This window comes from Lipophrys pholis (genome assembly GCF_963383615.2).
Source record: "Lipophrys pholis genome assembly, chromosome: 22".
NCBI lineage: Eukaryota > Metazoa > Chordata > Actinopteri > Blenniiformes > Blenniidae > Lipophrys > Lipophrys pholis.
Window position 1 is genome coordinate 741,248 of NC_137644.1, and position 25,597 is coordinate 766,844.

Genomic DNA, 25,597 nt, shown 5'->3' on the forward strand with positions numbered 1-25,597 from the left:
CGGTCTGCGTCAGGATCCGCCGGCCCAGCGCCAGGTTCCCCATGCGGGGGTTACAGGCCCGGCTCTCGCAGCGCGGCGCCACGCCAACACGAAACGTTCCTACCGGCTGACCTGGACACAACAAAGGTCACACCCACAACTCATGAACACGGGCCAAAGCACGGTAACCCTCCTGCAGACTGAAGAGAGGAGCAGTGGTGAGCTCCTCGGTGACACCACCCCAACAACCACTGGTTAGTTGTAGAACCTACATGGTGCATGACCAAATATGGTCACATGGTCCATTTCTCATTAAATCAAACCTGTCCTCTGAAGGCCCGTTTCCACGGCAACGATTCCAAGTGAAAACACACATTTTCTCAAAAATGAAAACAAAAATGACGTTTTTTCACTTGAAACGTGGTCGTGTAAACACGGGCTGAATCAACCTTATCTCATGACCTCCGACCTGCAGGCGCTCACATTACTGGAATCCTCGACACTCTGAGCTGAGAAGCCTCATAAAGTCCCGCCTCTGATTCACCAACAGGAACTCCTGATATTGTAATAAAACCTTAACAATGGGCAGAGTTCACCGTGAGAAGTGACATACTGTTCTGAGATAAGAGCGTGTGTGTGTGTGTGTGTGTGTGTGTGTGTGTGTGTGTGTGTGTGTGTGTGTGTGTGTGTGTGTGTGTGTGAGTGAGTGAGTGAGTGAGTCAAGTGATTTACCTCCGTGGGATGTGTTATGCGGAGCAGGATAATAGAGGCTTTGTGTACCTGCCTGCTGCCGGCCAGGACTCTGACACAGATAAAGTTTGTCAGCTCCAGGAGGACAAGCAGCGCTCCAGACGCCCCATAGGGGGGGGGGGGGGGGGTCTTCTCATATTAGTGAACTACATGGAGCTGGTTCATCATGGATTATGTAACTGACGGCAGGTGGGCAGGTCATAAGGTCAGAGGAGAAAGTTTGAGAGGATTTTGTTTTCTATTATTCCTCATTTATATCGTCTTTCATCTTCAGCTTGGTGTGTGGAGGTTAAAGGTTATTCTTCAGCTTGGTGTGTGGAGGTTAAAGGTTTATCTTCAGCTTGGTGTGTGGAGGTTAAAGGTTATTCTTCAGCTTGGTGTGTGGAGGTTAAAGGTTATCTTCAGCTTGGTGTGTGGAGGTTAAAGGTTATTCTTCAGCTTGGTGTGTGGAGGTTAAAGGTTATCTTCAGCTTGGTGTGTGGAGGTTAAAGGTTATTCTTCAGCTTGGTGTGTGGAGGTTAAAGGTTATCTTCAGCTTGGTGTGTGGAGGTTAAAGGTTATCTTCAGCTTGGTGTGTGGAGGTTAAAGGTTTATCTTCAGCTTGGTGTGTGGAGGTTAAAGGTTATCTTCAGCTTGGTGTGTGGAGGTTAAAGGTTTATCTTCAGCTTGGTGTGTGGAGGTTAAAGGTTATTCTTCAGCTTGGTGTGTGGAGGTTAAAGGTTATCTTCAGCTTGGTGTGTGGAGGTTAAAGGTTTATCTTCAGCTTGGTGTGTGGAGGTTAAAGGTTATCTTCAGCTTGGTGTGTGGAGGTTAAAGGTTTATCTTCAGCTTGGTGTGTGGAGGTTAAAGGTTATTCTTCAGCTTGGTGTGTGGAGGTTAAAGGTTTATCTTCAGCTTGGTGTGTGGAGGTTAAAGGTTTATCTTCAGCTTGGTGTGTGGAGGTTAAAGGTTATTCTTCAGCTTGGTGTGTGGAGGTTAAAGGTTATCTTCAGCTTGGTGTGTGGAGGTTAAAGGTTATCTTCAGCTTGGTGTGTGGAGGTTAAAGGTTTATCTTCAGCTTGGTGTGTGGAGGTTAAAGGTTATTCTTCAGCTTGGTGTGTGGAGGTTAAAGGTTAAACTAAGTTGGTTTTACAAACAGTTGAAGGATAATTTATGTTTATTTACAACAAAATAAGAGCAAAAAATGAACTTTTAAACACAAAACTTCCTTTAAAATCAGTAGAATTCTTCAAACTGTTTCCTTCAAGAAGATTATTGTGAGACCTGGAATCTTATTTTATACTGTATGTGTACTCGAGTACTACTACTGTTACAATACTTAAACTGCTTAAACTGTACTTAGTTACAATAAAGGCAATCTTCATTAAAAACTAAGTTCAAACCCACACATGTACAAGTTCTGACAGCCTGACACTTTGGGAAGAAAAAGAATACATACTTAAAGTAGAAGTAGTCCAAAAATACAACTAATTTACACTAATGTGAATATTTGTAATCTATTACTTTCACTCTTGCTTGCAGCTGGATGTAGCTCCACCTCCAGGGGCCAAAATACATAGTAGGGCGCCTAAGTACCCAAAAGGAGAAATAATTGAATACAAATACTCACATGACTGTTATTAAGTATAATTTTTGTGTACTTAAAGTACAATTTACACCAATAAAAAAGTACTTTATTATAGTAAAATGAGATTTAGTAATTACTTACTTCCATGCCTGCTCATAGTTGGATGCCAGATTACTCAGGCTGTGATTACAAATACTCACATCACTGTGATTGAAAAGTATTTTAGGATACCAAAGGAGGAAGTAATGAATAAAAGTACCAGTATAATTAGTTACTTCCATCTCTGATTATTTACACCCTCATGTATCACCAGGGACCAAAATGCAGAGTTGAGCCCTTAATTACCTGGAGTGAAAGTAACTAATCACAAATACTCACAATTACTTTTTCACTGGTGTACTCAAATATGAAGAAAACACTCAAATGAGTAATCTTTATACTACTTAATTATGTTGGTACTGATAATTAATTACTTCTATCGCTGCTCTCCTGCATTGCAGTAACAGTAAAGTACCTCAGAATAGTACTTTATCATTGTAATCTGAGTATCTGCCAGTATTCCCTTTCACTCCTGTTCATTACTGGATGTATCACCTGCTATTCGTGAGTGGAAGTAACGATTGAAAATACTTAAATACAATAAGTGTTTTGTGATTAGTTACTTCCCTCCTGCTTGTAATTAAATTATTTAATGTAGGATGTGTGTGTATTTAAAGTATTTAATGTAGGATGTGTGTTTTTTATTTAAAGTATTTAGTTTAGGATTTGTTTGTATTTAAAGTATTTCATATAGGATATGTGTGTATTTAAAGTATTTGGTGTAGGATGTGAGTGTATTTAATGTAGGATATGTGTGTATTTAAAGTATTTAGTGTAGGATTTGTGTGTATTTAAAGTATTCATTGTAGGAAATGCGTGTATTTAAAGTATTTAGTGTAGAATGTGTGTGTATTTAAAGTATTTGGTGTAGGATGTGTGTGTACTTACAGTATTTAATATAGGATATGTGTGTATTTAAAGTATTTAGTGTAGGATGTGTGTGTATTTAAAGTATTTAATGTAGGATGTGTGTTTTTTATTTAAAGTATTTAGTTTAGGATTTGTTTGTTTTTAAAGTATTTCATATTGGATATGTGTGTATTTAAAGTATTGGTGTAGGATGTGAGTGTATTTAATGTAGGATATGTGTGTATTTAAAGTATTTAGTGTAGGATTTGTGTGTATTTAAAGTATTCATTTTAGGATATGTGTGTATTTAAAGTATTTAGTTTCGGATGTGTGTGTATTTAAAGTATTAAATGTAGGATATGTGTGTATTTAAAGTATTTAGTGTAGGATGTGTGTGTATTTAAAGTATTCATTGTAGGATATGTGTGTATTTAAAGTATTTAGTGTAGGATGTGTGTGTATTTAAAGTATTCATTGTAGGATATGTGTGTATTTAAAGTATTTAGTGTAGGGTGTGTGTATTTAAAGTATTTAGTGTCGGATGTGTGTGTATTTAAAGTATTCATTGTAGGATATGTGTGTATTTAAAGTATTTAGTGTAGGATGTGTGTGTATTTAAAGTATTCATTGTAGGATATGTGTGTATTTAAAGTATTTAGTGTAGGGTGTGTGTATTTAAAGTATTTAGTGTCGGATGTGTGTGTAAAGTTGCTGCACTTGTCTCAGACACACACTTCAATAATAATCCCACCAACCTGACAACACGGCCACAAGGATTGGGAATAAAAGCAGCATCTCTCCTCGTTGCGGGAATAATCCCAAGAAAAAAGACGCAAAAACAGTCAAGTCCGCCTTGTTGGGGTAAAAAAGTGCGCAAAGTGAGTCCGCAGAGAGTCTAGCTCCTGTGCGGACTTTCTCGGTCACTCAGCTGAGATCCGATGAGGCGACAGTAGGAGACCCGCAACATGATCGTGGACGGTGCGTGACGTCCCGCAGAGGAGCAGCTCCGGCCCCGCAGCGTGGTTCATCTCCCCGCTGCTCTGAGCCCCGCAGCCTGCGCGTCGCTCTAAAGGAGCGCGGAGCGGCGGAGGGACGGAGCGCCGCGTCCCGCTGCCGCGCAACGGCTCCGCCTCCAGGGCGCAGCTCCGCCGCTTAAAGGTACAGCCCGGCCCGGGACCGGACCTACAACCACCGGGGGGCCCAGAACCACCCGGGGACCCAGAACCACCGGGAGATCCAGAACCACAGGGGGGCCCGGTGCCCAGAACCACTGGGGGGCCCAGAACCACCGGGGGGGGGCCCTGAACCGCCGAGGGACCCAGAACCACCGGGAGACCCAGAACCACAGGGGGGTCCAGAACCATCGGGGGACCCAGAACCACCGGGGGGGGCCCTGAACCGCCGAGGGACCCAGAACCACCGGGAGACCCAGAACCACAGGGGGGTCCAGGGGGGGGGTTAACCACCGGGACCAACGCTCTCAGCCATCAGTGTATTTTTCATTCTTTCATGTTTCAGTTGATTTTCTTCATGATTTTCTATCATATTTTTCACTGGACCAGATGAAACTCTGCATTTAGAGGAAACTGTGACCACTGTGGCTGCAGAGGAAGTACAGGACGTACACAACACAGAGGAAGTACAGGAAGTAGAAGAAGTACAGGAAACAGAGGAAGTACAGGAAACAGGAAGTAGAGGAAGTAGAGGAAGTAGAGGAAACAGGAAGTACAGGTAACAGGAAGTAGATGAAGCAGAGGAAGTACAGGAAACAGGAAGTACAGGTAACAGGAAGTAGATGAAGCAGAGGAAGTACAGGAAACAGAGGAAGTAAAGGAAGTACAGGAAACAGGAAGCAGAGGAAGTAGAGGGAGAAGAGGAAGTAGAGCGCCCCCTGGTGTTGGTTCCTCTACCAGACACAGTGGAACTTCAGTGGACCTGGAAGTTCAGATTGTTTATTTGAGGACGGAGACACGGAGTAGAGCAGCTCGTCCCATGGTGTCCAGTGGTCAGAGTTCTCTCCAGTCATTTCCACCTCAGTTTCTTTATTTCTGTCCATTTTTGGTCATTTTGTTTCTCCTGGTCAGATTGTCCTTCTCGTCTGTCTCTCTTCCAGATCTCTCACTGTCCTTTTTATTCCCTTTGTGGTATTTCTGGCTCACTTATGGGTTTTTTCCCTTTGAAATCGTTTTTTCTCTTTTCTGGTCATTGTAAATCCTTTGTTTTGTCACTTTCTCTCATTTTGTCATATTAGTATTTATTCCTCGTCCCGGTACAGTTTCTCTTTGTTTGTCAGTCAGTGTCTCTTGATGTTTCTGACTCCCTGGTCAGTTTTTAGTCATCGTGGTACTTAGATCTCTTGCTGGTCATTTACCATGTTGTTTTTTATCATTTTACTTCTCTGTCTAATCATTTTGTGTTCATTTGTCTTCATTCTGCCACCTTTCTGGTCTTTCTATGTCTCTCTGATGATTTTGTCTCTTTGAGTCTCCTTGTTGTCTTTATGCAGGTACTATTTGGTGTACATGACATTCTGCGTGTATTTTCATTCATTATTTCTTTAGTTAATTCAGTTGAGCTCATCGTATGGAGGTTTCCTTTCCTCCAGCTCTCCTGGTGTGTTTATCCTGGTGGTCCCGGGGGAGTCTGTCCCGGGGGAGTCTGTCCCGGGGGAGTCTGTCCCGGGGGAGTCTGTCCCGGGGGAGTCTGTCCCGGGGGAGTCTGTCCCGGGGGAGTTGGCCCCCTGCGGTCATGATGTAAGGACAGGAGTATTCCAGACATGCACAGAGTACTCTGGAGTCATTCGGCAGGAATGAGCCCGGCCCTTTACTGTAAGGAAGTTGGTTTTATTCACCTGCTCAGGTTTCAACTTGTCAGATGCTTCTGTGACAGTCGGACTCTTGGAGGCAGAAAAATGTGAAGAAGCTGTCCAGACAGAGAGCGGCTGGCGGTGACCCAGAGCTGTCTGTCCTGTCCTCTCACACTGGCTGGGGGACAGGAGGACAGCAGGAGGGACACCTGCAGAGACCCCTCACCTGGGGCAGGCAGGGCAAGAAGAGCCATGCTGGGGGTATCAGGGAGGACACAGAGGGTACCAGTACCTGTCAGGGTCCGGGCCTTTACCCAACATACTGGCATAGTTGCTAGGTACTACTTCGATTACAGTTGCAGTTTAGTTACTTTTCTACTAACTAACCCTAACCCTAACTAAATAGTACTTGATTATAGCGATACTTACAGTCACTTCTTGATGTATTGTAGTACTGGAGGTACTTTATTTTTAACTGAATATTACATCTTGGTTACAGGTGTAGTTACTATTTGCTATAATAAATACTGTAAGTTAGTTCTTGGTTACAGGTGTAGTTACTATTTGCTATAATAAATACTGTAAGTTAGTTCTTGGTTACAGTCAGTATTACTGCTTATTGTGTTAAAAATGTATGTATATCAGTTTCTTCAAAAGTGACTAGATATTACTTCACTCCAGCCATTGTTAACAATTATTGAGTCAAATACTTTTGTATCATTTTAACAGCTGCTGAAAGTAATTGATTACAGTCATCATAGTTAGTTACTTCCGAGTTACTTTACAAGTAAATTCAAATGATTACATGTTTGGAGTCATACATCCTTTATACTGCTGTAAACACTGTAGTAGTGGAGTTATTTTGCTGCTCAAACTAATACTTGATTACAGTTGTGGTTACTGCTTACTGTGTTCAAAACTGTAGTATTGTAGTTTCTTCAATAGTAGCTACATACTACCATTGATACTAATTACTAATTATTAGTTTTGCAGATATTGTTAATAAAAAATAAGTTTTTTCTATCTTTCTCTCTATCTATCTATCTATCTATCTATCTATCTATCTATCTATCTATCTATCTATCTGTCTATCTGTCTATCTATCTATCTATCTATCTATCTATCTCTCTATCTATCTGTCTATCTATCTATCTATCTGTCTATCTATCTATCTATCTATCTATCTATCTATCTATCTATCTATCTATCTATCTATCTATCTATCTATCTATCTATCTATCTATCTATCTGTCTGTCTGTCTGTCTATCTATTTTGCAACAGTATGTGCAATGTGGTTGTAATACATCCTCCTGGCCGCCTGGTGTCGCTGTCACGGGCTCCCCCTCTTCAGATCGCTCCTCTGGTTCACTTCCTGTGTGGCGGTAAAGCGTGCTGATAGCTCTGAACACTTCAAACGTTTCTGTGACGAAAATACAACGACGCCTCATTTATAACATTGATATATTTAAACTAAAATGGTGAGTAAAGCCTCGACTTTTTTGTTTCTGTCTCAGGCGGAAGTTTGATTTCTTTGTTTTAGTTTTCCTCCGTGAAGATAGGAAGCCTTAACCGTGTGGCTCGTTAGCATATGCTCCCTTAGCTTCTCATTCATAACTTTGGACCAAACATTTGTTAATTTAACACTTTAATATATTATATTAATCATCAAATCACCTGGAATAGCGGACGTGGCAGGTTTTAAGCCTTGTTAGAAGTGTGAAGTGTTTTAGAAGCGTGTGTTTTATGTTTTCATTTCATTACAAGATGTGTAACAAAGTGCGAACATGTTTCTAGATAAACTGATTTAAATACTCAATTTTCTTTCTGGATTTCTTTGAAATATGCCCCAGACACTACTGAGTACCAATTTTGTTTCATATGATGTATTATATACATTAAATAGGACTTACTGAGTCTATAGTTTTGAAAGTCGTTAACTAATCTGCTCTTTATCATTTCGGGGTTTATAATCATTGATTTTATTCTCATAATTTATAATTAAAGCATCAATCAGATGTCTTCACTTGGAAAAACGGATTACTCACCAAAGAAATAGTTACAATACAACAGCAGCATTCAGTATGTAGTAAGTCCATACTGTATAATAAAATGTAGGTTGTAATTACTGTGTAAGGAAACAGCACTGACTGTAGAATATAGTTTTCATGTTAATCTAGATTCTTTATTAAGCTGTCTTATTAATGACATGATTTAGAGAAGGTTGTTTGCACACCAGCATGGGAAAACAGGCTGGATTACAATAACTTGTTTTATAATAGTTTAATATAGTTATATAACATTATTAAAGGTTTACAAAGCTCAGGGGAATTATTTTTAATTATTGTAAGATTTAATAGAGAAGTGCAAGAACTGACTGGTTTCTTAATATCTTGAGTGTTTTTTATGCATTTTATTACACTTGAATATTCCACCTCTTATATTTATATTGTGGCACATGTATGGATTTCACTTAGTGTCTCACAATGACAAGAAAGACTTCTGATTCGTTCAAAAGAATAGATTATAAAAATGCAGAAATGGTTAACAATCTCAGAAATAAAGTATTTTCTTGTATATTTCATAGTGTGTCATCATTAAATTTGCCCCATCTCTTGTGTCTATCTGGTTTTCGTCTAGTTTCAGGTATTGTGGATACAGTTATCAATAAATAAGAGCTGACCGTTTCGTCTCCACATATTTTCCAGTGTCTACTTGAACTGCACTGCCAGCTTTCTTCTTCTCATGCAGGAGGAATTGGCCTTTATGCAGTGATTGATCTGTTGTTGTTTGTGTTGTTCTGTGCAGAGTTTACCTCTGAACCCGAAGCCCTTCCTGAACGGCCTGACCGGGAAGCCCGTGATGGTGAAGCTGAAGTGGGGGATGGAGTACAAAGGCTACCTGGTATCTGTGGACGGCTACATGAACATGCAGGTGGGGACACAAATGTCTTTCCTGCATGTCCACATGATGACCTCTCAGGTTGTGTGTCACCTTTCCTAAAGCGAAGGCGTGAAACACTGTGGTGTTCATGCAGCTACTAACAAGAACACATCTGAATAATTAGGAAAAAGTACTTTCTTTCCTATATTGAACAATGTTTTCATTTGCTGAGTTTCTTCTCAAATAAAAGAAAGAATTTCCAAGTTTTCCAGATTGGTAACTTGACTGATTTCAGTTTGATAAAGAGGAGAGAAGACACTGATGCTTATTGCCTCTCAAATAAAAGATTCAATGAGACGATTCCACACTAAGAGATGGAACCTGAATGGAACGAGGGAAAGAGAATGTTTGACCTGTTGAAGAGATTTAAATGATGAAGGGATGAGAAAGGAATGGTCGTCCTCACCTTGTCTTTACTGTGGTGGCAGCTGGCGAACACAGAGGAGTACGTGGACGGAGCGCTGGCAGGTCACCTGGGCGAAGTGCTCATCAGGTATGTAAACTAAACCAGTTCACCTCCTCTCCTGAAGCGCCACTGCTCATGGGCACTGCGGTGGCTGGTGTGTTTTTCATCTGGATCACATGTGGAGAACATCTCTGACCTTCTGGAGACGCTGAGTGGAAATATTCAAGATAGAGTTTGAAGAAGTCTGATGGGCGAGCGACAATGTCTCTGTACCGAGGTGTTAAACCTCTCTCTCTGTCTGTCTCTCTCTCTCTCTCTCTCTCTCTCTGTCTCTCTGTGTCTCTCTCTCTCTCTGTCTCTCTCTCTGTCTCTCTGTCTCTCTCTCTCTCTCTGTCTCTCTCTCTCTCTCTCTCTCTCTCTCTCTCTCTCTCTCTGTGTCTCTGTCTCTCTCTCTCTCTCTCTCTCTCTCTCTCTCTCTCTCTCTCTCTCTCTCTCTCTCTCTCTCTGTCTCTGTCTCTGTCTCTCTGTCTCTCTCTCTGTCTCTGTCCCTCTCTGATTCAGACGTCTAAGTCAGGTTTCTGAGGAATCAGTCACTGATGTGTAGTTTAGAAGCTGAGAGGACGGTTGTGTCCTCTGCTCTGCGTTAATCATCCACCTGAGGATCGTTTCATCAAGCTCCTCTCTCTCTCTCTGTTTCTCTCTCTCTGTTTCTTCCCCTCAGGTGCAATAATGTTCTGTACATCCGTGGCGTGGAGGAGGAAGAGGAGGATGGAGAAATGAGAGAGTGATGAAGAGTGCTGGTCCTGTGTTGATGTGCTTCTTTTCACCATGTGAAACACTTTCCTGTGATTCCTTTAGTTTTGTACTGTACGTGTTGTTATACAAAATAAAAGTCCTTGTTGTTCACTTTGTTACACCCAGCTCCTCTGTGTTTCTTCCCTCGTCATGCCTCATGATTTGGTCAGTTTCCACCCTCTGCCTCTGCACTTTGAACTCTGCTCCACAAATATTTACCTTCTCCTCAAAGCAGTCGAGGTTCATTCGTTCACCGGAGAAGCAAAATGTCTAAAGACTACAAGCTGCTGGTGAAAAACGCCAAACAGGTTGTTTTAATCTGCAGCAACGGAGAGAAATACCTGACCAGGCGCCAGATGCAGAGTCTGAGTGTGATTGAAAACGGCAGCGTGGTGATCGGGAGGTGAGTTTGACCTCAGCGCGTCTTCAGCTTCTTTGACCTTTTGCAGATTTAGTGGACAACTTGTTCATTTTTACAAAGATCAGCTTCATAAAAGTTTTGCTTTTCCAGCCCAGAGCTGGTTCTTCTTCTTTCAATCATGCAGCTGCGTTCAGATCAGCAGGAAGGTTCCTATTTTAATGCTGGATAGAGGAGTGAAGTGACGCACAGTGGCGGCCTCTACAGGTTGCAAGTCGTCATTTTAGATGACATGAAGGGAATGAAATGTGACGCTTTGTCTAGTTTGAGAAGCTCCTGTTCCCTAACCTGAGAACCTGGTGTTTCCCTGCAGTGACGGGCTGATTGAAGCTGTGGGTCCTGCAGAAACCATCAACTCTCAGTACTCAGAGGCGTCCTGTGATAAAGTCATCGATGCTACAGGCATGTGTGTCCTGCCAGGTGAGTGCCAGGTGAGGGGAATCCTCAAGTTTCAGCTCTGCATCATTAATCTCAGGAGAGTTTAGAGCCCAAACTCCCATCACGGAGTTATTTTATTTAAGTATTAGATTCCTGATGCTTTTCCGTTTCCTAAGACGCTGTGATGTCGTCTCTGGTTGTTCAAACCCAAAGTGTCTGATGAGACGGTGATCAGAACTCTGCAGATCTTACATTTAAGTTCATGTTATGATTTTTACTCTTGTCCACAACACTTCAAATAAATACATTTCTCAATGTGTCATAAGACCATTTGTTTCATGTTCACTTGTTTATTTTCACTATAATTGAACATTTCCTTTTAAAAATCAATTCACCTTAAAAGACATTTAAATGGGAAATTTACATTATTTTAGTCTACACGCACACACTCACACTCACACACACTCACACACACTCACACTCTCTCACACACACTCACACTCACACTCTCTCACACACACTCACACTCTCTCACACACACTCACACTCTCACACACACACACGAATGGAAGTTGTCACACAGGTGTTTGATCTTTGGGAACCAATCAGGATTGAGTGTTTTGCTCAAGGACCCTTTGCCACGTACAGGAGGAGATTGGGAATCGAACCATCAACCTTGCATCTTACAGACAATCCACTTCACCAGCTGAGCCTCTCCTGCCCTCATTGGCTCATAAAGACTAGACGAGTGACAAATATTCACGTTGTGGCCAGTTTGATCATAAAATAAACATTGTGAACTCTTTAACGTGCGAGTTCAGATTTACTGGTTATTTGAATGAAAAGGCCTGATTGTGTGAAACCTGTGGATTCTACTCACTACTAGTTTAAAGTGATTAAATGTTGGTCAGTCGTGTAACAGGCGGGGTTGTTGAGCCTTTAGAGGGTTTTTATCAAAGAATAATGAAACATGTCAGATGTTGCTTATTATTTCACACTTTAGAAAATACTTGGGGGGGGGGGGGGGGGGGTATAAAGACCGGGCTGTGTTTACTGCAGGTTAGGAGAGTCCAGCCGTGTCCTCAGGCGGTGGGATGTGTGTGTGTTTCAGGGCTGGTTGACGCTCACACACACCCGGTTTGGTCTGGAGACCGAGTCCACGAGTTTTCCATGAAGGTAAACGGCAGTCAGTCCATCCATGAGCTCCCCTGACCTCTGACCCCTGACCTCTGACCCCTGACCCCTGCTGATGGCTACACTGTGCCTGCAGCTGGCGGGGGCCTCCTACATGGACGTGCACCGGGCCGGCGGGGGCATCCACTTCACGGTGGAGCACACCCGGGCCGCCGCCGCCTCCGACCTGCTGGCCTCGCTCTGCGGCCGCCTGCTGCGGATGCAGCGAGCAGGAACCACGCTGGTGGAGTGCAAGAGCGGCTACGGCCTGGAGCTGCACGCCGAGATGAAGATGCTGCAGGTGATCGAGGAGGCCCGGAGAACTCTGCCCATCAACATCTCCTCCACCTACTGTGGGGCGCACGCTGTGCCCAGGTGAGGCTCCTGGAACCCCGCCAGCAGGGGGTGGAGGGAGGAGAAGTCCACAGAATACTCCTGGAACACTGCGGTGGCCCTCAGAGATGGTCTGTGATGTCACAATAGTGAGCCTTCCTCTTCGTTGCAGAGGGAAGACGGTAGCAGAGGCCACTCAGGACGTCCTGCAGGTTCAGCTGCCCAGGCTGAAGGCCGAGATGTCCGCCGGGCGTCTCCGTGTGGACAACATCGACGTGTTCTGTGAGCAGGGAGTGTTCGACCTGGACTCCACCCGCTCCATCCTGCAGGCCGGCAAACAAATGGGCCTCAACATCAACTTCCACGGAGACGAGCTTCACCCCATGAAGTCCGCTGAGGTATCGGTCACATTGTGAGAGCCAGGGGGATTAAAACCACCAGACCTTTATATTTGGTCACTTTAGAGGAAATACCCAAAACAGTTGAACAAATGAATCACATAAACTGGAAAAGTTCACTTCAAACTGAAACCTCCATAAATCTGATCTCAGCAATTCCAAACTGTGGGCCAAGGCCCCCTGGTGGTCTGTGCAGGTGTTGCAGTTTTAATGTGGGAGTATTGCTGCCAGAATATCCAGGTGATAGTACTTCTACCCTCAGGAGCAACATGAGGAGAATACAGTGAAATTACAGACCATAATAAGAGTTTTCTGTCTGTTTGCTGATTATTTCTCACGTCAGAGCTCATGAACATTTCTGTTTTGTGAATTTGCTGTTAGATTCTTTTGATGTACTGAACAGAAGAAAGACAGGCGAGTTAATTTCTGCTCATCTGATTAATCAATACAGTTGATCACCAGCTGCCCAGCTGTTATTGAATTGTTATTTTCTTAAATGAATATTTCAGAGAAATCCAGTCCCATCAAGATATTAGGGTTAGAGTTAACCTTTAACCTTTAACCTTTGCTGACTGACTCCACATGACGTCTGCTGGTTGGTCTGTCGGGATCTTCTGTGTTTGTGTGTCAGATGGGAGCCGAGCTCGGCGCTCTCGCCATCAGTCACCTGGAGGAGGTCACAGACCAGGGCATCGCCGCCATGGCGAGGGCCAGAACCGCTGCCGTCCTGCTGCCGACCACAGCCTACATCCTGCGGTACACACACACACACACACACACACACACACACACACACACACACACACACACACACACACACACACACGATCGTAGCCCTTCACACAGAAACCAAACCTTCAAAGTTCCTGTTTGTTGGTGTGTGTGTGTGTGTGTGTGTGTGTGTGTGTGTGTGTGTGTGTGTGTGTGTGTCCAGGCTGCCTCAGCCTCGAGCCAGAGACATGCTGGATGCCGGAGTGATCGTTGCTCTGGGCAGCGACTTCAACCCCAACGCTTACTGCTGCTCCATGGTGAGGAAGAGGAGGGGTAAAAACTCTCTGCTCCGCCCCCCATACCCCTCTCTCTAATGCCCCCCCTCTCTACTGCCCCCCTGTGTTCAGCCCCTGGTCATGCACCTGGCCTGTGTGAACCTGCGGATGTCGATGAGCGAGGCTCTGGCCGCCGCCACCATCAACTCTGCCTTCGCTCTGGGGCGTTCAGACACACATGGATCTGTGGAGGAGAGGAAGCAGGGAGACCTGCTGCTTCTAGGAACCAGCAGGTCTGAGGGGGTCTGAGAGGGTCCACCTGGTCTGAAAGGGTCTGACAGGGTCCACCTGGTCTGAGAGGGTCCACCAGGTCTGAGAAGGCCTGAGAGGGCCCACTTGGTCTGAGAGGGTCTGACAGGGTCCACCTGGTTTGAGAGGGTCTGAGAGGGTCCACCAGGTCTGAGAAGGCCTGAGAGGGCCCACTTGGTCTGAGAGGGTCTGAGGGGGTCTGACAGGGTCCACCTGGTCTGAGAGGGTCTGAGAGGGTCCACCAGGTCTGAGAAGGCCTGAGAGGGCCCACTTGGTCTGAGAGGGTCTGACAGGGTCCACCTGGTCTGAGAGGGTCCACCAGGGTCCCTCTCATGGACAGGCTTACAGTATCACAGTAATCCCAGGGGAAGTACTTGAGTATTATTATAATTGAGTATAAAGTTTCTTTAAAAGCACAGATTACTTTGATGTGTACTTTAACTTATTTCCGTTATTTTGTAAAACATTCTGGTGGAAAGTTTTTCTAACTGATTTGACTAAATGAGTTTATTATACTTTTCTGATTCATTTCATCTGATTTAACTAAAAATATTAAATAATCAGTCAAAGGAACTTTTTTAATATTTAGCAATTTTCCATTTTATTTCTGATGATCAACACAATATTTAATTGTTCATGTACTTTATACATTTATTAAAAAAAAAAAGCCAAAATAAGTTCATGTAATAATTTATTACAATTTTTCTTGCTCAGATTTTATTTTTTAACTTTATTCAGATTCAATGAAAGGTCCATATTGGATAGAAATATCTTTTTTAGTTTTTTGTATAAAGAATGTTTATTGTGATTAGAATTCTACATCTATTTCTACACCATCGTGTTCTACAACTGAACAGAGGATATATTGACTTTATTCAATATTTATTTAAAACATTAAAATTGTTTCTAGCAGGACAAATACTTTGATGTAACAATGGGTGCCTGGATATAGACTGAGTATTTGAAGGTATTTGTGCAACTTTCATCAAAGTTTTCAGTTTTTGTAGTTTTTTATGGACAAAGCGTGAAGATTTAAGATTCCTTCACATAAACCACCTGAAATGTCATCCTCGTTTAAATCTGAACTAAAATTACTTTTGTAAATATAAGTTACTATTTGAAGATTATCACGAGCCTCGATGTGTATTTAAACATTTCCTTTATTCACTATGATGTTGGTATGTAATAATGAACCACTGGAGGTGAATGCTTTGGGACGCTGGACTTTCCCCAGTGAAACGACTGCTTCTTGTGTTTCCTGTCCTCAGGTGGGAGCATCTGGTCTACCAGCTGGGAGGACACCAGGACATCATCCGCTACGTCGTCATCGGAGGAAACGTCGTCTACGACAACGACAGGACCTCTGACCTCTGAGTTTCAGTGTGTGAAGAAACTAAAGGAAACCCCCAGAGTGCAGAGTTCTGTCTTTATTCAACATGTTAGTACACAACAGTTTCCACAGGTATGGCTTTACTAACACCACGTTACAAAACGTCAGGAACTATTCACAACAATAGTGAGCGCAGAGGAGAGAGAAGCTGCAGTGGCACACATGATAAATGTTCATTTTACTTGAAAAGTGAGATATAAAAGGAGGAGGTGTTGAAATGCTGTCAGGCTTCGTACTTCTTCCCGCCGCGGTGGATCTGCTGGTACAGAGTCATGGAGAACGCCATGCCGAGCAGCTGCAGAGGAAACAGAGCAAAATAAAATAGAGCATCTTCCTCCACTAACATCAGCTCTTAGAGCATCTTGCTCCAAGAACATCCAGATTATAGAGCATCTTCCACCTCTAACAACAGATTATAGAGCATTGTCCTCCTCTAACATCCAGATCATAGAGCATCTTCCTCCCACTAATCCATATTATAGAGCATCTGCCTCCTCTAACATCCACAATATAGGGAATCTTTCTCCCAGTAATCCGGATTATAGAGCATTTTCCTCCTCTAACACCCAGATTATAGAGCATCTTCCTCCCACTAATCCATATTATAGAGCATCTGCCTCCTCTAACATCCACAGTATAGGGCATCTTCCTCCCAGTAATCCAGATTATAGAGCATCTTCCTCCTCTAACACCCAGATTATAAAGCATCTCCCTAATCTAACACCAGATTATAGAGCATCTTCCTCCTCTAACATCAGATTATAGAGCATCTTCCTCTAAAATCAGATTAGAGCATTTTAACCCTCTAACACCCACATTATAGAGTATCTTCCTCCCACTAATCCAGATTATAGAGCATCTGCCTCCTCTAACATCCACAATATAGGGCATCTCCCTCCCAGCAATCCAGATTATAGAGCATCTTCCTCCCACTAATCCACATTAGAGAGCAGCTTCCTCCCACTAATCCAGATTATAGAACATCTTCCTCAAATCCAAATTTTTGGTCTCAAGATGGTGAAAAACACTTTTTACAGCACAGTATTTGTTGTACATGTGATAAAGTTTAGAATCTCGACAACAATATGCTCCATGACAAACAAACACGTCTGTAGAAGATGTTGATGTTTTGCTGCCTTCAGATTTGTTCTTTCAAATACCAGATCATTCTCTCACTCAATTAAACCTTTTCACATAATTTAATGCACAATTGTTGTGAATAAATGGACATTAAAATGCACTTTTAAATGTATCTTTGAACCCCACATTGCAGTTCAGTCACCTCCACACGGTTAATGTTTGATAGGAGGACTTCTGGCGGTGGTGGTGTTTTGTGCTGCTCACCTGAATGACCAGCACACACATGGCGATGGTTCCCAGGAGGTGCTTGTTGTCATCCAGCCACTCTTCTACCTTCTCATAACAACCCTGGAAACACAAAACACTCATTAGAGAAGGAAGGAAGTAGGAAACTCTTTTATTAGACCATCTTATTTATTTTGAAAAGAACTGTGTGTGTGGAAAATGAACCAGTGACCTAAACCCCTCATGAGGTGTTGGCAGACCAAATGACTGTTTACATCAGCGCAGCGTGGCGACGTCAGTACGAGGATCATGACAGAGCAACATCAACACCTGCCCTCAACCATGTGTGGTAAAATGAGTATCACTGAGAACCGAGCAGAATCCACATATCTTAACAAAGATATCACCCACATCAAACAAAGAAATAAAAAAAGCTGTCACAGTATCGGGGGAACAATCTTGTTTAATATTTTGATGACAACCACATATGCAAGTGATGTTGAGGTCTTTGTTCTTTCAAATAACAGTACTCTCTCTTTCTCTAATGTACACCCACTGTGACTGGATCCTGTTTGTTTTAACACACTTCATCACCTCACACACTCACGTCCACCTAGTGGGCAGGAATCTCATGCAGCAGCGCTCCGTCTGGTCGGCCAAATACCACGATGAGCAAAGAATGAATGGACGGTTCAGTTTAACATCCTCTCACTGCAAAACCTGTAATACCACTCCACACCACCTGGGGCACTGCCCACCTGTAATACCACTCCACACCACCTGGGGCACTGCCCACCTGTAATACCACTCCACACCACCAGGGGCACTGCCCACCTGTAATACCACTCCACACCACCTGGGGCACTGCCCACCTGTAATACCACTCCACACCGCCTGGGGCACTGCCCACCTGTAATACCACTCCACACCACCAGGGGCACTGCCCACCTGTAATACCACTCCACACCGCCTGGGGCACTGCCCACCTGTAATACCACTCCACACCGCCTGGGGCACTGCCCACCTGTAATACCACTCCACACCGCCTGGGGCACTGCCCACCTGTAATACCACTCCACACCGCCTGGGGCACTGCCCACCTGTAATACCACTCCACACCGCCTGGGGCACTGCCCACCTGTAATACCACTCCACACCACCAGGGGCACTGCCCACCTGTAATACCACTCCACACCACCAGGGGCACTGCCCACCTGTAATACTAATGCATTCAGTCGTCATACATCCAGATAAAACCGATTTGAGCGACCTGTTGGAGACGTGGCGGCTCGTGACCTGACTGACCCTCGTCCAGAAGACGTTGGAGGTGTTGCGTCCGCAGCCGGGGAAAACCTGCTGGCAGCAGCGGTCGGGAACCACGTTCTCATGCAGGGCGACGTACCAGTCGTTATGGTTACTCACGCCGCAGCATCGCCACTGACGAGCACGCGGGAGACAAAATGGAGAATCCGTCATGGGGAACTGATCTCAGCTGGAGGAAGCGGATTGGTCTGACATGGGTTACCTCACCCTGGATGGTGTTCCAGGCGTCCCTCAGACCAGCGTTGTTGTCGGTGTTGTACAGGACCAGCCCCTCCTTCAGGTCCCGTCTGGCATTGTCACTCACCTGGTCAGACACACGGCAGGGTGCATTGTGGGATATGGAGCAGGGATACTAGCCATAACCTTCCTGTGCGCCATCTCACCTTATCGGTATAGACGAAGAAGAGGATGAGGAGGATGAGTTCAGCCAGAAGAATGATCAGGAGAACAATGAAAAACTGAGGAGCAAAAGGAAGAAGATTCAGTCTATAATTGAGCAAAATCACACAATTAGTACTGAAAATAACAATCTCAATATAAAGTGAAATGTAATGCAAAATACAACGAAAAGTAAGAAAAAAAACCTATAAATCTTATATAATCTCCTTGCTTGGTGGTTTGTGGAGCTGGATTGAGGCTCAGTGCAGGACTCTGCTGGGAAGGTGGAGAATTGCCCCGGTGGTGTGTTTGTCCCGTTTGTCCCGGTGGTGTGTTTGTCCCGTTTGTCCCGGTGGTGCGTTTGTCCCGTTTGTCCCGGTGGTGTGTTTGTCCCGGTGGTGTGTTTGTCCCATTTGTCCCGGTGGTGTGTTTGTCTTGGTGGTGTGTTTGCCCCGGTGGTGTGTTTGTCCCGTTTGCCCCGGTGGTGTGTTTGTCCCGTTTGCCCCGGTGGTGTGTTTGTCCCGTTTGTCCCGGTGGTGTGTTTGTCCCGTTTGTCCTGGTGGTGTGTTTGTCCTGTTTGTCCCGGTGGTGTGTTTGTCCTGTTTGTCCCGGTGGTGTGTTTGTCCAGTTTGCCCCGGTGGTGTGTTTGCCCCGGTGGTGTGTTTGTCCCGTTTGTCCCGGTGGTGTGTTTGTCCAGTTTGCCCCGGTGGTGTGTTTGCCCCGGTGGTGTGTTTGTCCCGTTTGTCCCGGTGGTGTGTTTGTCCAGTTTGCCCCGGTGGTGTGTTTGCCCCGGTGGTGTGTTTGCCCCGGTGGTGTGTTTGCCCCGGTGGTGTGTTTGTCCCGTTTGTCCCGGTGGTGTGTTTGTCCAGTTTGCCCCGGTGGTGCGTTTGTCCCGTTTGTCCCGGTGGTGTGTTTGTCCCATTTGTCCCGGTGGTGTGTTTGTCCCATTTGTCCCGGTGGTGTGTTTGTCCTGTTTGTCCCGGTGGTGTGTTTGCCCCGGTGGTGTGTTTGTCCCGTTTGTCCCGGTGGTGTGTTTGTCCTGTCCCGGTGGTGTGTTTGTCCCATTTGTCCCGGTGGTGTGTTTGTCCCGTTTGTCCCGGTGGTGTGTTTGCCCCGGTGGTGTGTTTGTCCCGTTTGTCCTGGTGGTGTGTTTGTCCTGTTTGTCCCGGTGGTGTGTTTGTCCCGGTGGTGTGTTTGTCCAGTTTGCCCCGGTGGTGTGTTTGCCCCGGTGGTGTGTTTGTCCCGGTGGTGTGTTTGTCCCGGTGGTGTGTTTGTCCAGTTTGCCCCGGTGGTGTGTTTGTCCCGTTTGTCCCGGTGGTGTGTTTGTCCAGTTTGCCCCAGTGGTGTGTTTGCCCCGGTGGTGTGTTTGTCCCGTTTGTCCCGGTGGTGTGTTTGTCCCGTTTGTCCCGGTGGTGTGTTTGTCCCGTTTGCCCCGGTGGTGTGTTTGCCCCGGTGGTGTGTTTGTCCTGTTTGTCCCGGTGGTGTGTTTGCCCCGGTGGTGTGTTTGTCCCGGTGGTGTATTTGTCCCGTTTGCCCCGGTGGTGTGTTTGTCCCGGTGGTGTGTTTGTCCCGTTTGCCCCGGTGGTGTGTTTGTCCCGGTGGTGTGTTTGCCCCGGTGGTGTGTTTGTCCCGGTGGTGTATTTGTCCCGTTTGCCCCGGTGGTGTGTTTGTCCCGGTGGTGTGTTTGTCCCGTTTGTCCCGGTGGTGTGTTTGTCCCGGTGGTGTGATTGTCCCGTTTGTCCCGGTGGTGTGTTTGTCCCGTTTGTCCCGGTGGTGTGTTTGCCCCGGTGGTGTGTTTGTCCCGGTGGTGTGTTTGTCCCGTTTGTCCCGGTGGTGTGTTTGTCCCGGTGGTGTGTTTGTCCCGGTGGTGTGTTTGTCCAGTTTGCCCCGGTGGTGTGTTTGTCCCGTTTGTCCCGGTGGTGTGTTTGTCCAGTTTGCCCCAGTGGTGTGTTTGCCCCGGTGGTGTGTTTGTCCCGTTTGTCCCGGTGGTGTGTTTGTCCCGTTTGTCCCGGTGGTGTGTTTGTCCCGTTTGCCCCGGTGGTGTGTTTGCCCCGGTGGTGTGTTTGTCCTGTTTGTCCCGGTGGTGTGTTTGCCCCGGTGGTGTGTTTGTCCCGGTGGTGTATTTGTCCCGTTTGCCCCGGTGGTGTGTTTGTCCCGGTGGTGTGTTTGTCCCGTTTGCCCCGGTGGTGTGTTTGTCCCGGTGGTGTGTTTGTCCCGTTTGCCCCGGTGGTGTGTTTGCCCCGGTGGTGTGTTTGTCCCGTTTGCCCCGGTGGTGTGTTTGTCCCGTTTGTCCCGGTGGTGTGTTTGTCCCGTTTGTCCCGGTGGTGTGTTTGTCCCGGTGGTGTGTTTGTCCCGGTGGTGTGTTTGTTCCGGTGGTGTGTTTGTCCCGGTGGTGTGTTTGTCCCGTTTGCCCCGGTGGTGTGTTTGTCCCGTTTGCCCCGGTGGTGTGTTTGTCCCGTTTGCCTTGGTGGTGTGTTTGTCCCGTTTGCCCCGGTGGTGTGTTTGTCCCGTTTGCCCCGGTGGTGTGTTTGTCCTGTTTGCCCCGGTGGTGTGTTTGCCCCAGGAATGGCGGCCCGCCACTAATGAAGTGTCATTTTCGGTAAGCGGAAATGCTCAAGACAAAACACGGAAGCACGGAGACTTGAGAGTGGGCGGGGCCTTGGGCGGGGCCTTGGGCGGGGCCTTGGGCGGGGCCTTGGGCGGGGCCTTGGGCGGGGCCTTGGGCGGGGCAGTGTCAGTGACGATAACTAACTGGATGACTAACCATGTTTTAAACACATATTTAACGGCAGGTTAGCTAACGGCGGGTTAAGGATTTCACCGGCGGTTAGGGCTGAACCAGTGGTTAAAACATTTGTGAGTTTTGAACGACCCACCGGGCCCTGGTGAACATCGTTTCACCACATTCCCATTAAAGCTTAAAGCATCGTAGCGTTTGTTTGTTATATTCTAACATCAGCTGCTGCTAATGGCTGGTGGCAGAAGTCACCAGTTAACACAGGAACCAGGTAAACCGAAACACCGGACAGTGAAGCACATCTTTGACGATAGAGCACGATGGTAACATCCAGGCTCTGTACTATTAATAAGTTAAGCTGATATCTGCCCTGCAGGAGCGCCTCCCAACAGGGAAGACAGATTCTATCCAGGATGAATACTTTGTGGCACGACTCCGCCCACACTGAGGGGCACCATATTGAAATGAAGGACCATGACAGTGGAGTGGTGCTGGAAGTCACATTAGACAGGGGAACGAGGCTCCACGGAGAAAGAGGTGGTTTCTGGCTGTACGTTGACTTGTTGTTCACTCACGCTCAGCAACAGACACTTGTTCTCCTTGATGGCGCCCAGGCAGCCCAGGAAGCCCGTTACCAGATGAGGTTGGCGGCGGACAGCGAGGGGAAGGAGGGCGACAGGGTGGCGAAGCTGCCCTGAGACACCGACAGCCACACGCCCACGCCCAGCAGGCCACAGCCGCCCAGCTGAACACACACACACACACACACACACACACACACACACACACACACACACACACACACACACACACACACACACACACACACACACACACACACACACACACACACACACACACACACACCCTCTCAGACATTTCCTGCTGATTGCACGATAACAAGGAGCTCGGACTGTGGAGCTGATCTCCCTGCTGATTCATGAAAAGAGCAATAATCACCCAGAAGAGCAGGTTGAAGAGGAACAGCATGTACTTCACACAGCAGATGCAGCCGCGAGCCATGGTTGTAATAACACACACACACACACACACACACTGCAAATACAAGGAAAGCAAAGTTAAAACACAGAGACACACACCTTGTGTGGTCGGAGCGGTTTCAGCATGGAAACCACCAACATGTTGTGTTCAGCCTAACACACTTTATTCACTGAGTCACAGTCATTATAGGAGGAGGCTCACCACTGCACCAGGCTGGAGGACACACACTCTGGAGGTGTACCTGGAACACACACACACACACACACACACACACACACACACACACACACACACACACACACACACACACACACACACACACACACACACACACACACACACACACACACACACACACACACTAACAGATCAACTTTATTTGTTACCACATTACTTATTTTTACTTTACACGTGTTTTTAATCTTTTTCTCTTTTGAGAACTGTCATTGCATCTTGGCGTTCCCTTTAGACGACAGCGGTGGTCTGAGTCACTGAAAACTAAACTTTTTGAAAACGGTTGAGAAAACTTGATGAAGAATCACAACTTAATTTCATGGTTGTTTACTAGCAGATAGTTTGACAAAAAGATTTTATTATGTGAATAACTTTATTTTTCTATTGCCTTTTTTTGTTTTTAATGTTTGGTGTGATGGACACCTGCTTTGTTTATGAGTGTGCATAATGCATCAAACACATCAGGTGTTATTAAAATGATGTTTCACTGTATTTATGAAATGACCACAGAAAAGATCATCTATATAACTTAAAGTATTTGCAGCCTTTTGAAGAGCTTCGACAAAAACATAATCAATACTTTCTGTGGTGTGCAGCTTTCATTTGATTGATTTATTTTCATCTCTAAACAAAAACATTTAAATCCACAGAACATCTATTTAATAATTCAAATTTGGTATTTTTGTTGACAAATTTTTATTATTGTGGTTTTTTCGTCAGTGACGCACAGTGACGTCACACACCGTCAGATTGCGGAGAAACAAAAGTTTGCACTAAAAAACGATTAAAAGAAAAAAAAACTCCTCGGCGCCATTTTAACGTCACTTTTCATGAAGTTTGCGCAGTAAACCGCCGGTAAAGTTCACGGTTGTGACTATGAAGCGAGGCTCCGGGGCTCCGGGGCTCCGGGGGGGGGACGCTCCTCCCTCCCGGGGGGGACGCTCCTCCATGCTGCGTCGCGAAGAAGGAAAAAGGCAGAAAAGCGGGAGTTTCTCACCGCTTCGTCACCAGATCATCTCCCCGACAACTGCGCTGTCTTCCCCCGCAGAGAGCCTCACATGCCCCGGGGCGACGACTCGGACCCGGCGGCGAGAGAAGGCTGAAAGTCCGCTGGAAGTTCGGTCGAGGTCCGGAGGAGAGCAGCGGGAGGAGGACGGGGAAGGAGGAGGACGTCTCCCCGGGGAGGGCGGAGCTCGGAGCGGGCAGCAGCTGGAGGTGAGGGGGGTGGCGGGGGAACACATCCGGCCAGGGAGGCGTGGCCGGCGGCGATAGGGAGCACAGACACCCGGTCAAAGACCCGGGAAGGTGAGGACTCTGGAAAAAATATAGAGAATCACTCAAATGGGACAAATAGATTAAAATCCCGCTCAATAACAGCTTTATTAAGACAACAGGTCGAACAAGGACCCCTAGTGGAGAAAGAAGGTACTGCAACAACAATATCAATAAATATGAGTCCACCGAGAACAAAGTATTAAGTAAAACATAAATGATTTTTAATTCCGCCCGCCCTCGACATTCTGTCTAAACTACTGGACAGATGTTTGAGTCCCAGAGGACGAGGCTCTCCGACGTTCTGCTTCTCTTGTTCTGAATAATATCATAAGACAACAAAAAGTGAAAAGTTCTTCTTTACTTCTTTTAAAAAACAAGTAGTAATACTTTAGTTAGAAAATATAGAGAATACTACTCAGGTCTTTCCAGTCATTTACTTTACTGGACTTTTTTATGATTTCTTCCAAATGAACAATTCTGTTCTGACGACGCCCCAGAGTGGTTTAGTGATCAGAACTCTCAGCTGGACCACCGGTTCTAGTCCGGGTTGGCTGTGTGGAGTTTGCATGTTCTCCCTGTGGAGGTGTGAGTTTCCATCTGGTTCTCCAGGGTCATTTGAGTCCAGTGTTTATTCACTTTGTTATGAACTATTTGAGGCATGTTGCTCTGTCTCTGTTCTATTGCTTTATTTATTTCTATCCTCTCAACCAAGCAGAACATCAGAAAGTCCCCTCCTCTGGTTCTGTCTCCTCCTCTGGTTCTGTCTCCTCCTCTGGTTCTGTCCCCTCCTCTGGTTCTGTCCCCTCCTCTGGTTCTGTCTCCTCCTCTGGTTCTGTCTCCTCCTCTGATTCTGTCTCCTCCTCTGGTTCTGTCCCCTCCTCTGGTTCTGTCCCCTCCTCTGATTCTGTCTCCTCCTCTGGTTCTGTCTCCTCCTCTGGTTCTGTCCCCTCCTCTGGTTCTGTCTCCTCCTCTGGTTCTGTCTCCTCCTCTGGTTCTGTCCCCTCCTCTGGTTCTGCAGAAAGTCTCCTCCTCTGGTTCTGTCCCCTCCTCTGGTTCTGCAGAAATTCTCCTCCTCTGGTTCTGTCCCCTCCTCTGGTTCTGTCCCCTCCTCTGGTTCTGCAGAAATTCTCCTCCTCTGGTTCTGTCCCCTCCTCTGGTTCTGCAGAAAGTCTCCTCCTCTGGTTCTGTCCCCTCCTCTGGTTCTGTCTCCTCCTCTGGTTCTGTCCCCTCCTCTGGTTCTGCAGAAATTCTCCTCCTCTGGTTCTGTCTCCTCCTCTGGTTCTGTCTCCTCCTCTGGTTCTGTCCCCTCCTCTGGTTCTGTCTCCTACTCTGGTTCTGTCCCCTCCTCTGATTCTGTCCCCTCCTCTGGTTCTGCAGGTTTGTTCCCACCGTCTGATGTCAATGATCTGTTCCAGTGTAACTCTGACTTTGTTAATGAACTCGATTGAGTGTCAACAGCGACCTCAAGTGGTTAAAATAAGACATAACAAGTGTTTACCTCAGAATACAAATAAACTACATTGTTACTAAGCATTACTTGTATTCTTGGGGAGTATTTTTCAAGAGTGTAATTTAACCTGTACTGACTTTAACATCACTTTGGGTACGTCCTTCACTTTAATTCCTATTCAAACCTTCTGATACACACACACACACACACACACACACACACACACACACACACACACACACACACACACACACACACACACACACACACACACACACACACACACACACACACACACATGATTGTGTACTTATTT

At 45.9% G+C, this 25,597-nt stretch overlaps 4 protein-coding genes across 4 annotated transcripts in view; 2 read left to right on the plus strand and 2 right to left on the minus strand.

The window, feature by feature from the left end:
• The window catches only part of ntn4 (netrin 4), a 36,533-nt gene extending 32,210 nt beyond the window's left edge, over positions 1–4,323 (minus strand). The window contains exons 1-2 of the mRNA XM_080491834.1: positions 4,000–4,323; positions 1–111 (exon numbers count right to left, since the gene is read on the minus strand). The exon at positions 1–111 is cut by the window's left edge and continues 437 nt beyond it. Coding sequence (XP_080347960.1) covers positions 1–111; positions 4,000–4,039 — 151 coding nt within the window. The 5' untranslated portion in view covers positions 4,040–4,323. The remainder of the gene's footprint in view (positions 112–3,999) is intronic.
• A 3,082-nt stretch (positions 4,324–7,405) lies between these two features.
• snrpf (small nuclear ribonucleoprotein polypeptide F) lies at positions 7,406–10,595 on the plus strand. Its single transcript, XM_080491838.1, has 4 exons — positions 7,406–7,529; positions 8,857–8,982; positions 9,420–9,484; positions 10,119–10,595. The coding sequence occupies exons 1-4, from the start codon at positions 7,527–7,529 to the stop codon at positions 10,183–10,185; spliced, it is 261 nt and encodes an 86-aa protein (XP_080347964.1). The 5' UTR covers positions 7,406–7,526; the 3' UTR covers positions 10,186–10,595.
• amdhd1 (amidohydrolase domain containing 1) lies at positions 10,427–15,603 on the plus strand. Its single transcript, XM_080491835.1, has 9 exons — positions 10,427–10,595; positions 10,924–11,030; positions 12,100–12,164; positions 12,259–12,536; positions 12,667–12,892; positions 13,524–13,648; positions 13,827–13,920; positions 14,011–14,171; positions 15,456–15,603. The coding sequence occupies exons 1-9, from the start codon at positions 10,459–10,461 to the stop codon at positions 15,559–15,561; spliced, it is 1,299 nt and encodes a 432-aa protein (XP_080347961.1). The 5' UTR covers positions 10,427–10,458; the 3' UTR covers positions 15,562–15,603.
• LOC308127069 (tetraspanin-9-like) lies at positions 15,597–23,686 on the minus strand. Its single transcript, XM_080491837.1, is given in 10 exon segments — positions 15,597–15,872; positions 16,922–17,005; positions 18,188–18,319; positions 18,408–18,509; positions 18,589–18,663; positions 21,896–21,957; positions 21,960–22,065; positions 22,281–22,376; positions 22,524–22,563; positions 23,554–23,686. Coding segments are annotated over 8 exon segments (696 nt in total). The 5' UTR covers positions 22,344–22,376; positions 22,524–22,563; positions 23,554–23,686; the 3' UTR covers positions 15,597–15,800.
• Positions 23,687–25,597: the final 1,911 nt, after the last annotated feature.

Bases quoted from the DNA above. Each gene is read 5' to 3' on its own strand.
- snrpf (XM_080491838.1), top strand. The intron at 8,983-9,419 runs GTGGGGACACAA...CTGTGGTGGCAG, and splicing joins ACGGCTACATGAACATGCAG to CTGGCGAACACAGAGGAGTA. The intron at 9,485-10,118 runs GTATGTAAACTA...TCTTCCCCTCAG, and splicing joins CTGGGCGAAGTGCTCATCAG to GTGCAATAATGTTCTGTACA.
- amdhd1 (XM_080491835.1), top strand. From the start codon at position 10,459: ATGTCTAAAGACTACAAGCTGCTGGTGAAAAACGCCAAACAGGTTGTT. The intron at 12,165-12,258 runs GTAAACGGCAGT...CTGTGCCTGCAG, and splicing joins TCCACGAGTTTTCCATGAAG to CTGGCGGGGGCCTCCTACAT. The intron at 14,172-15,455 runs GTCTGAGGGGGT...TCCTGTCCTCAG, and splicing joins CTGCTTCTAGGAACCAGCAG to GTGGGAGCATCTGGTCTACC.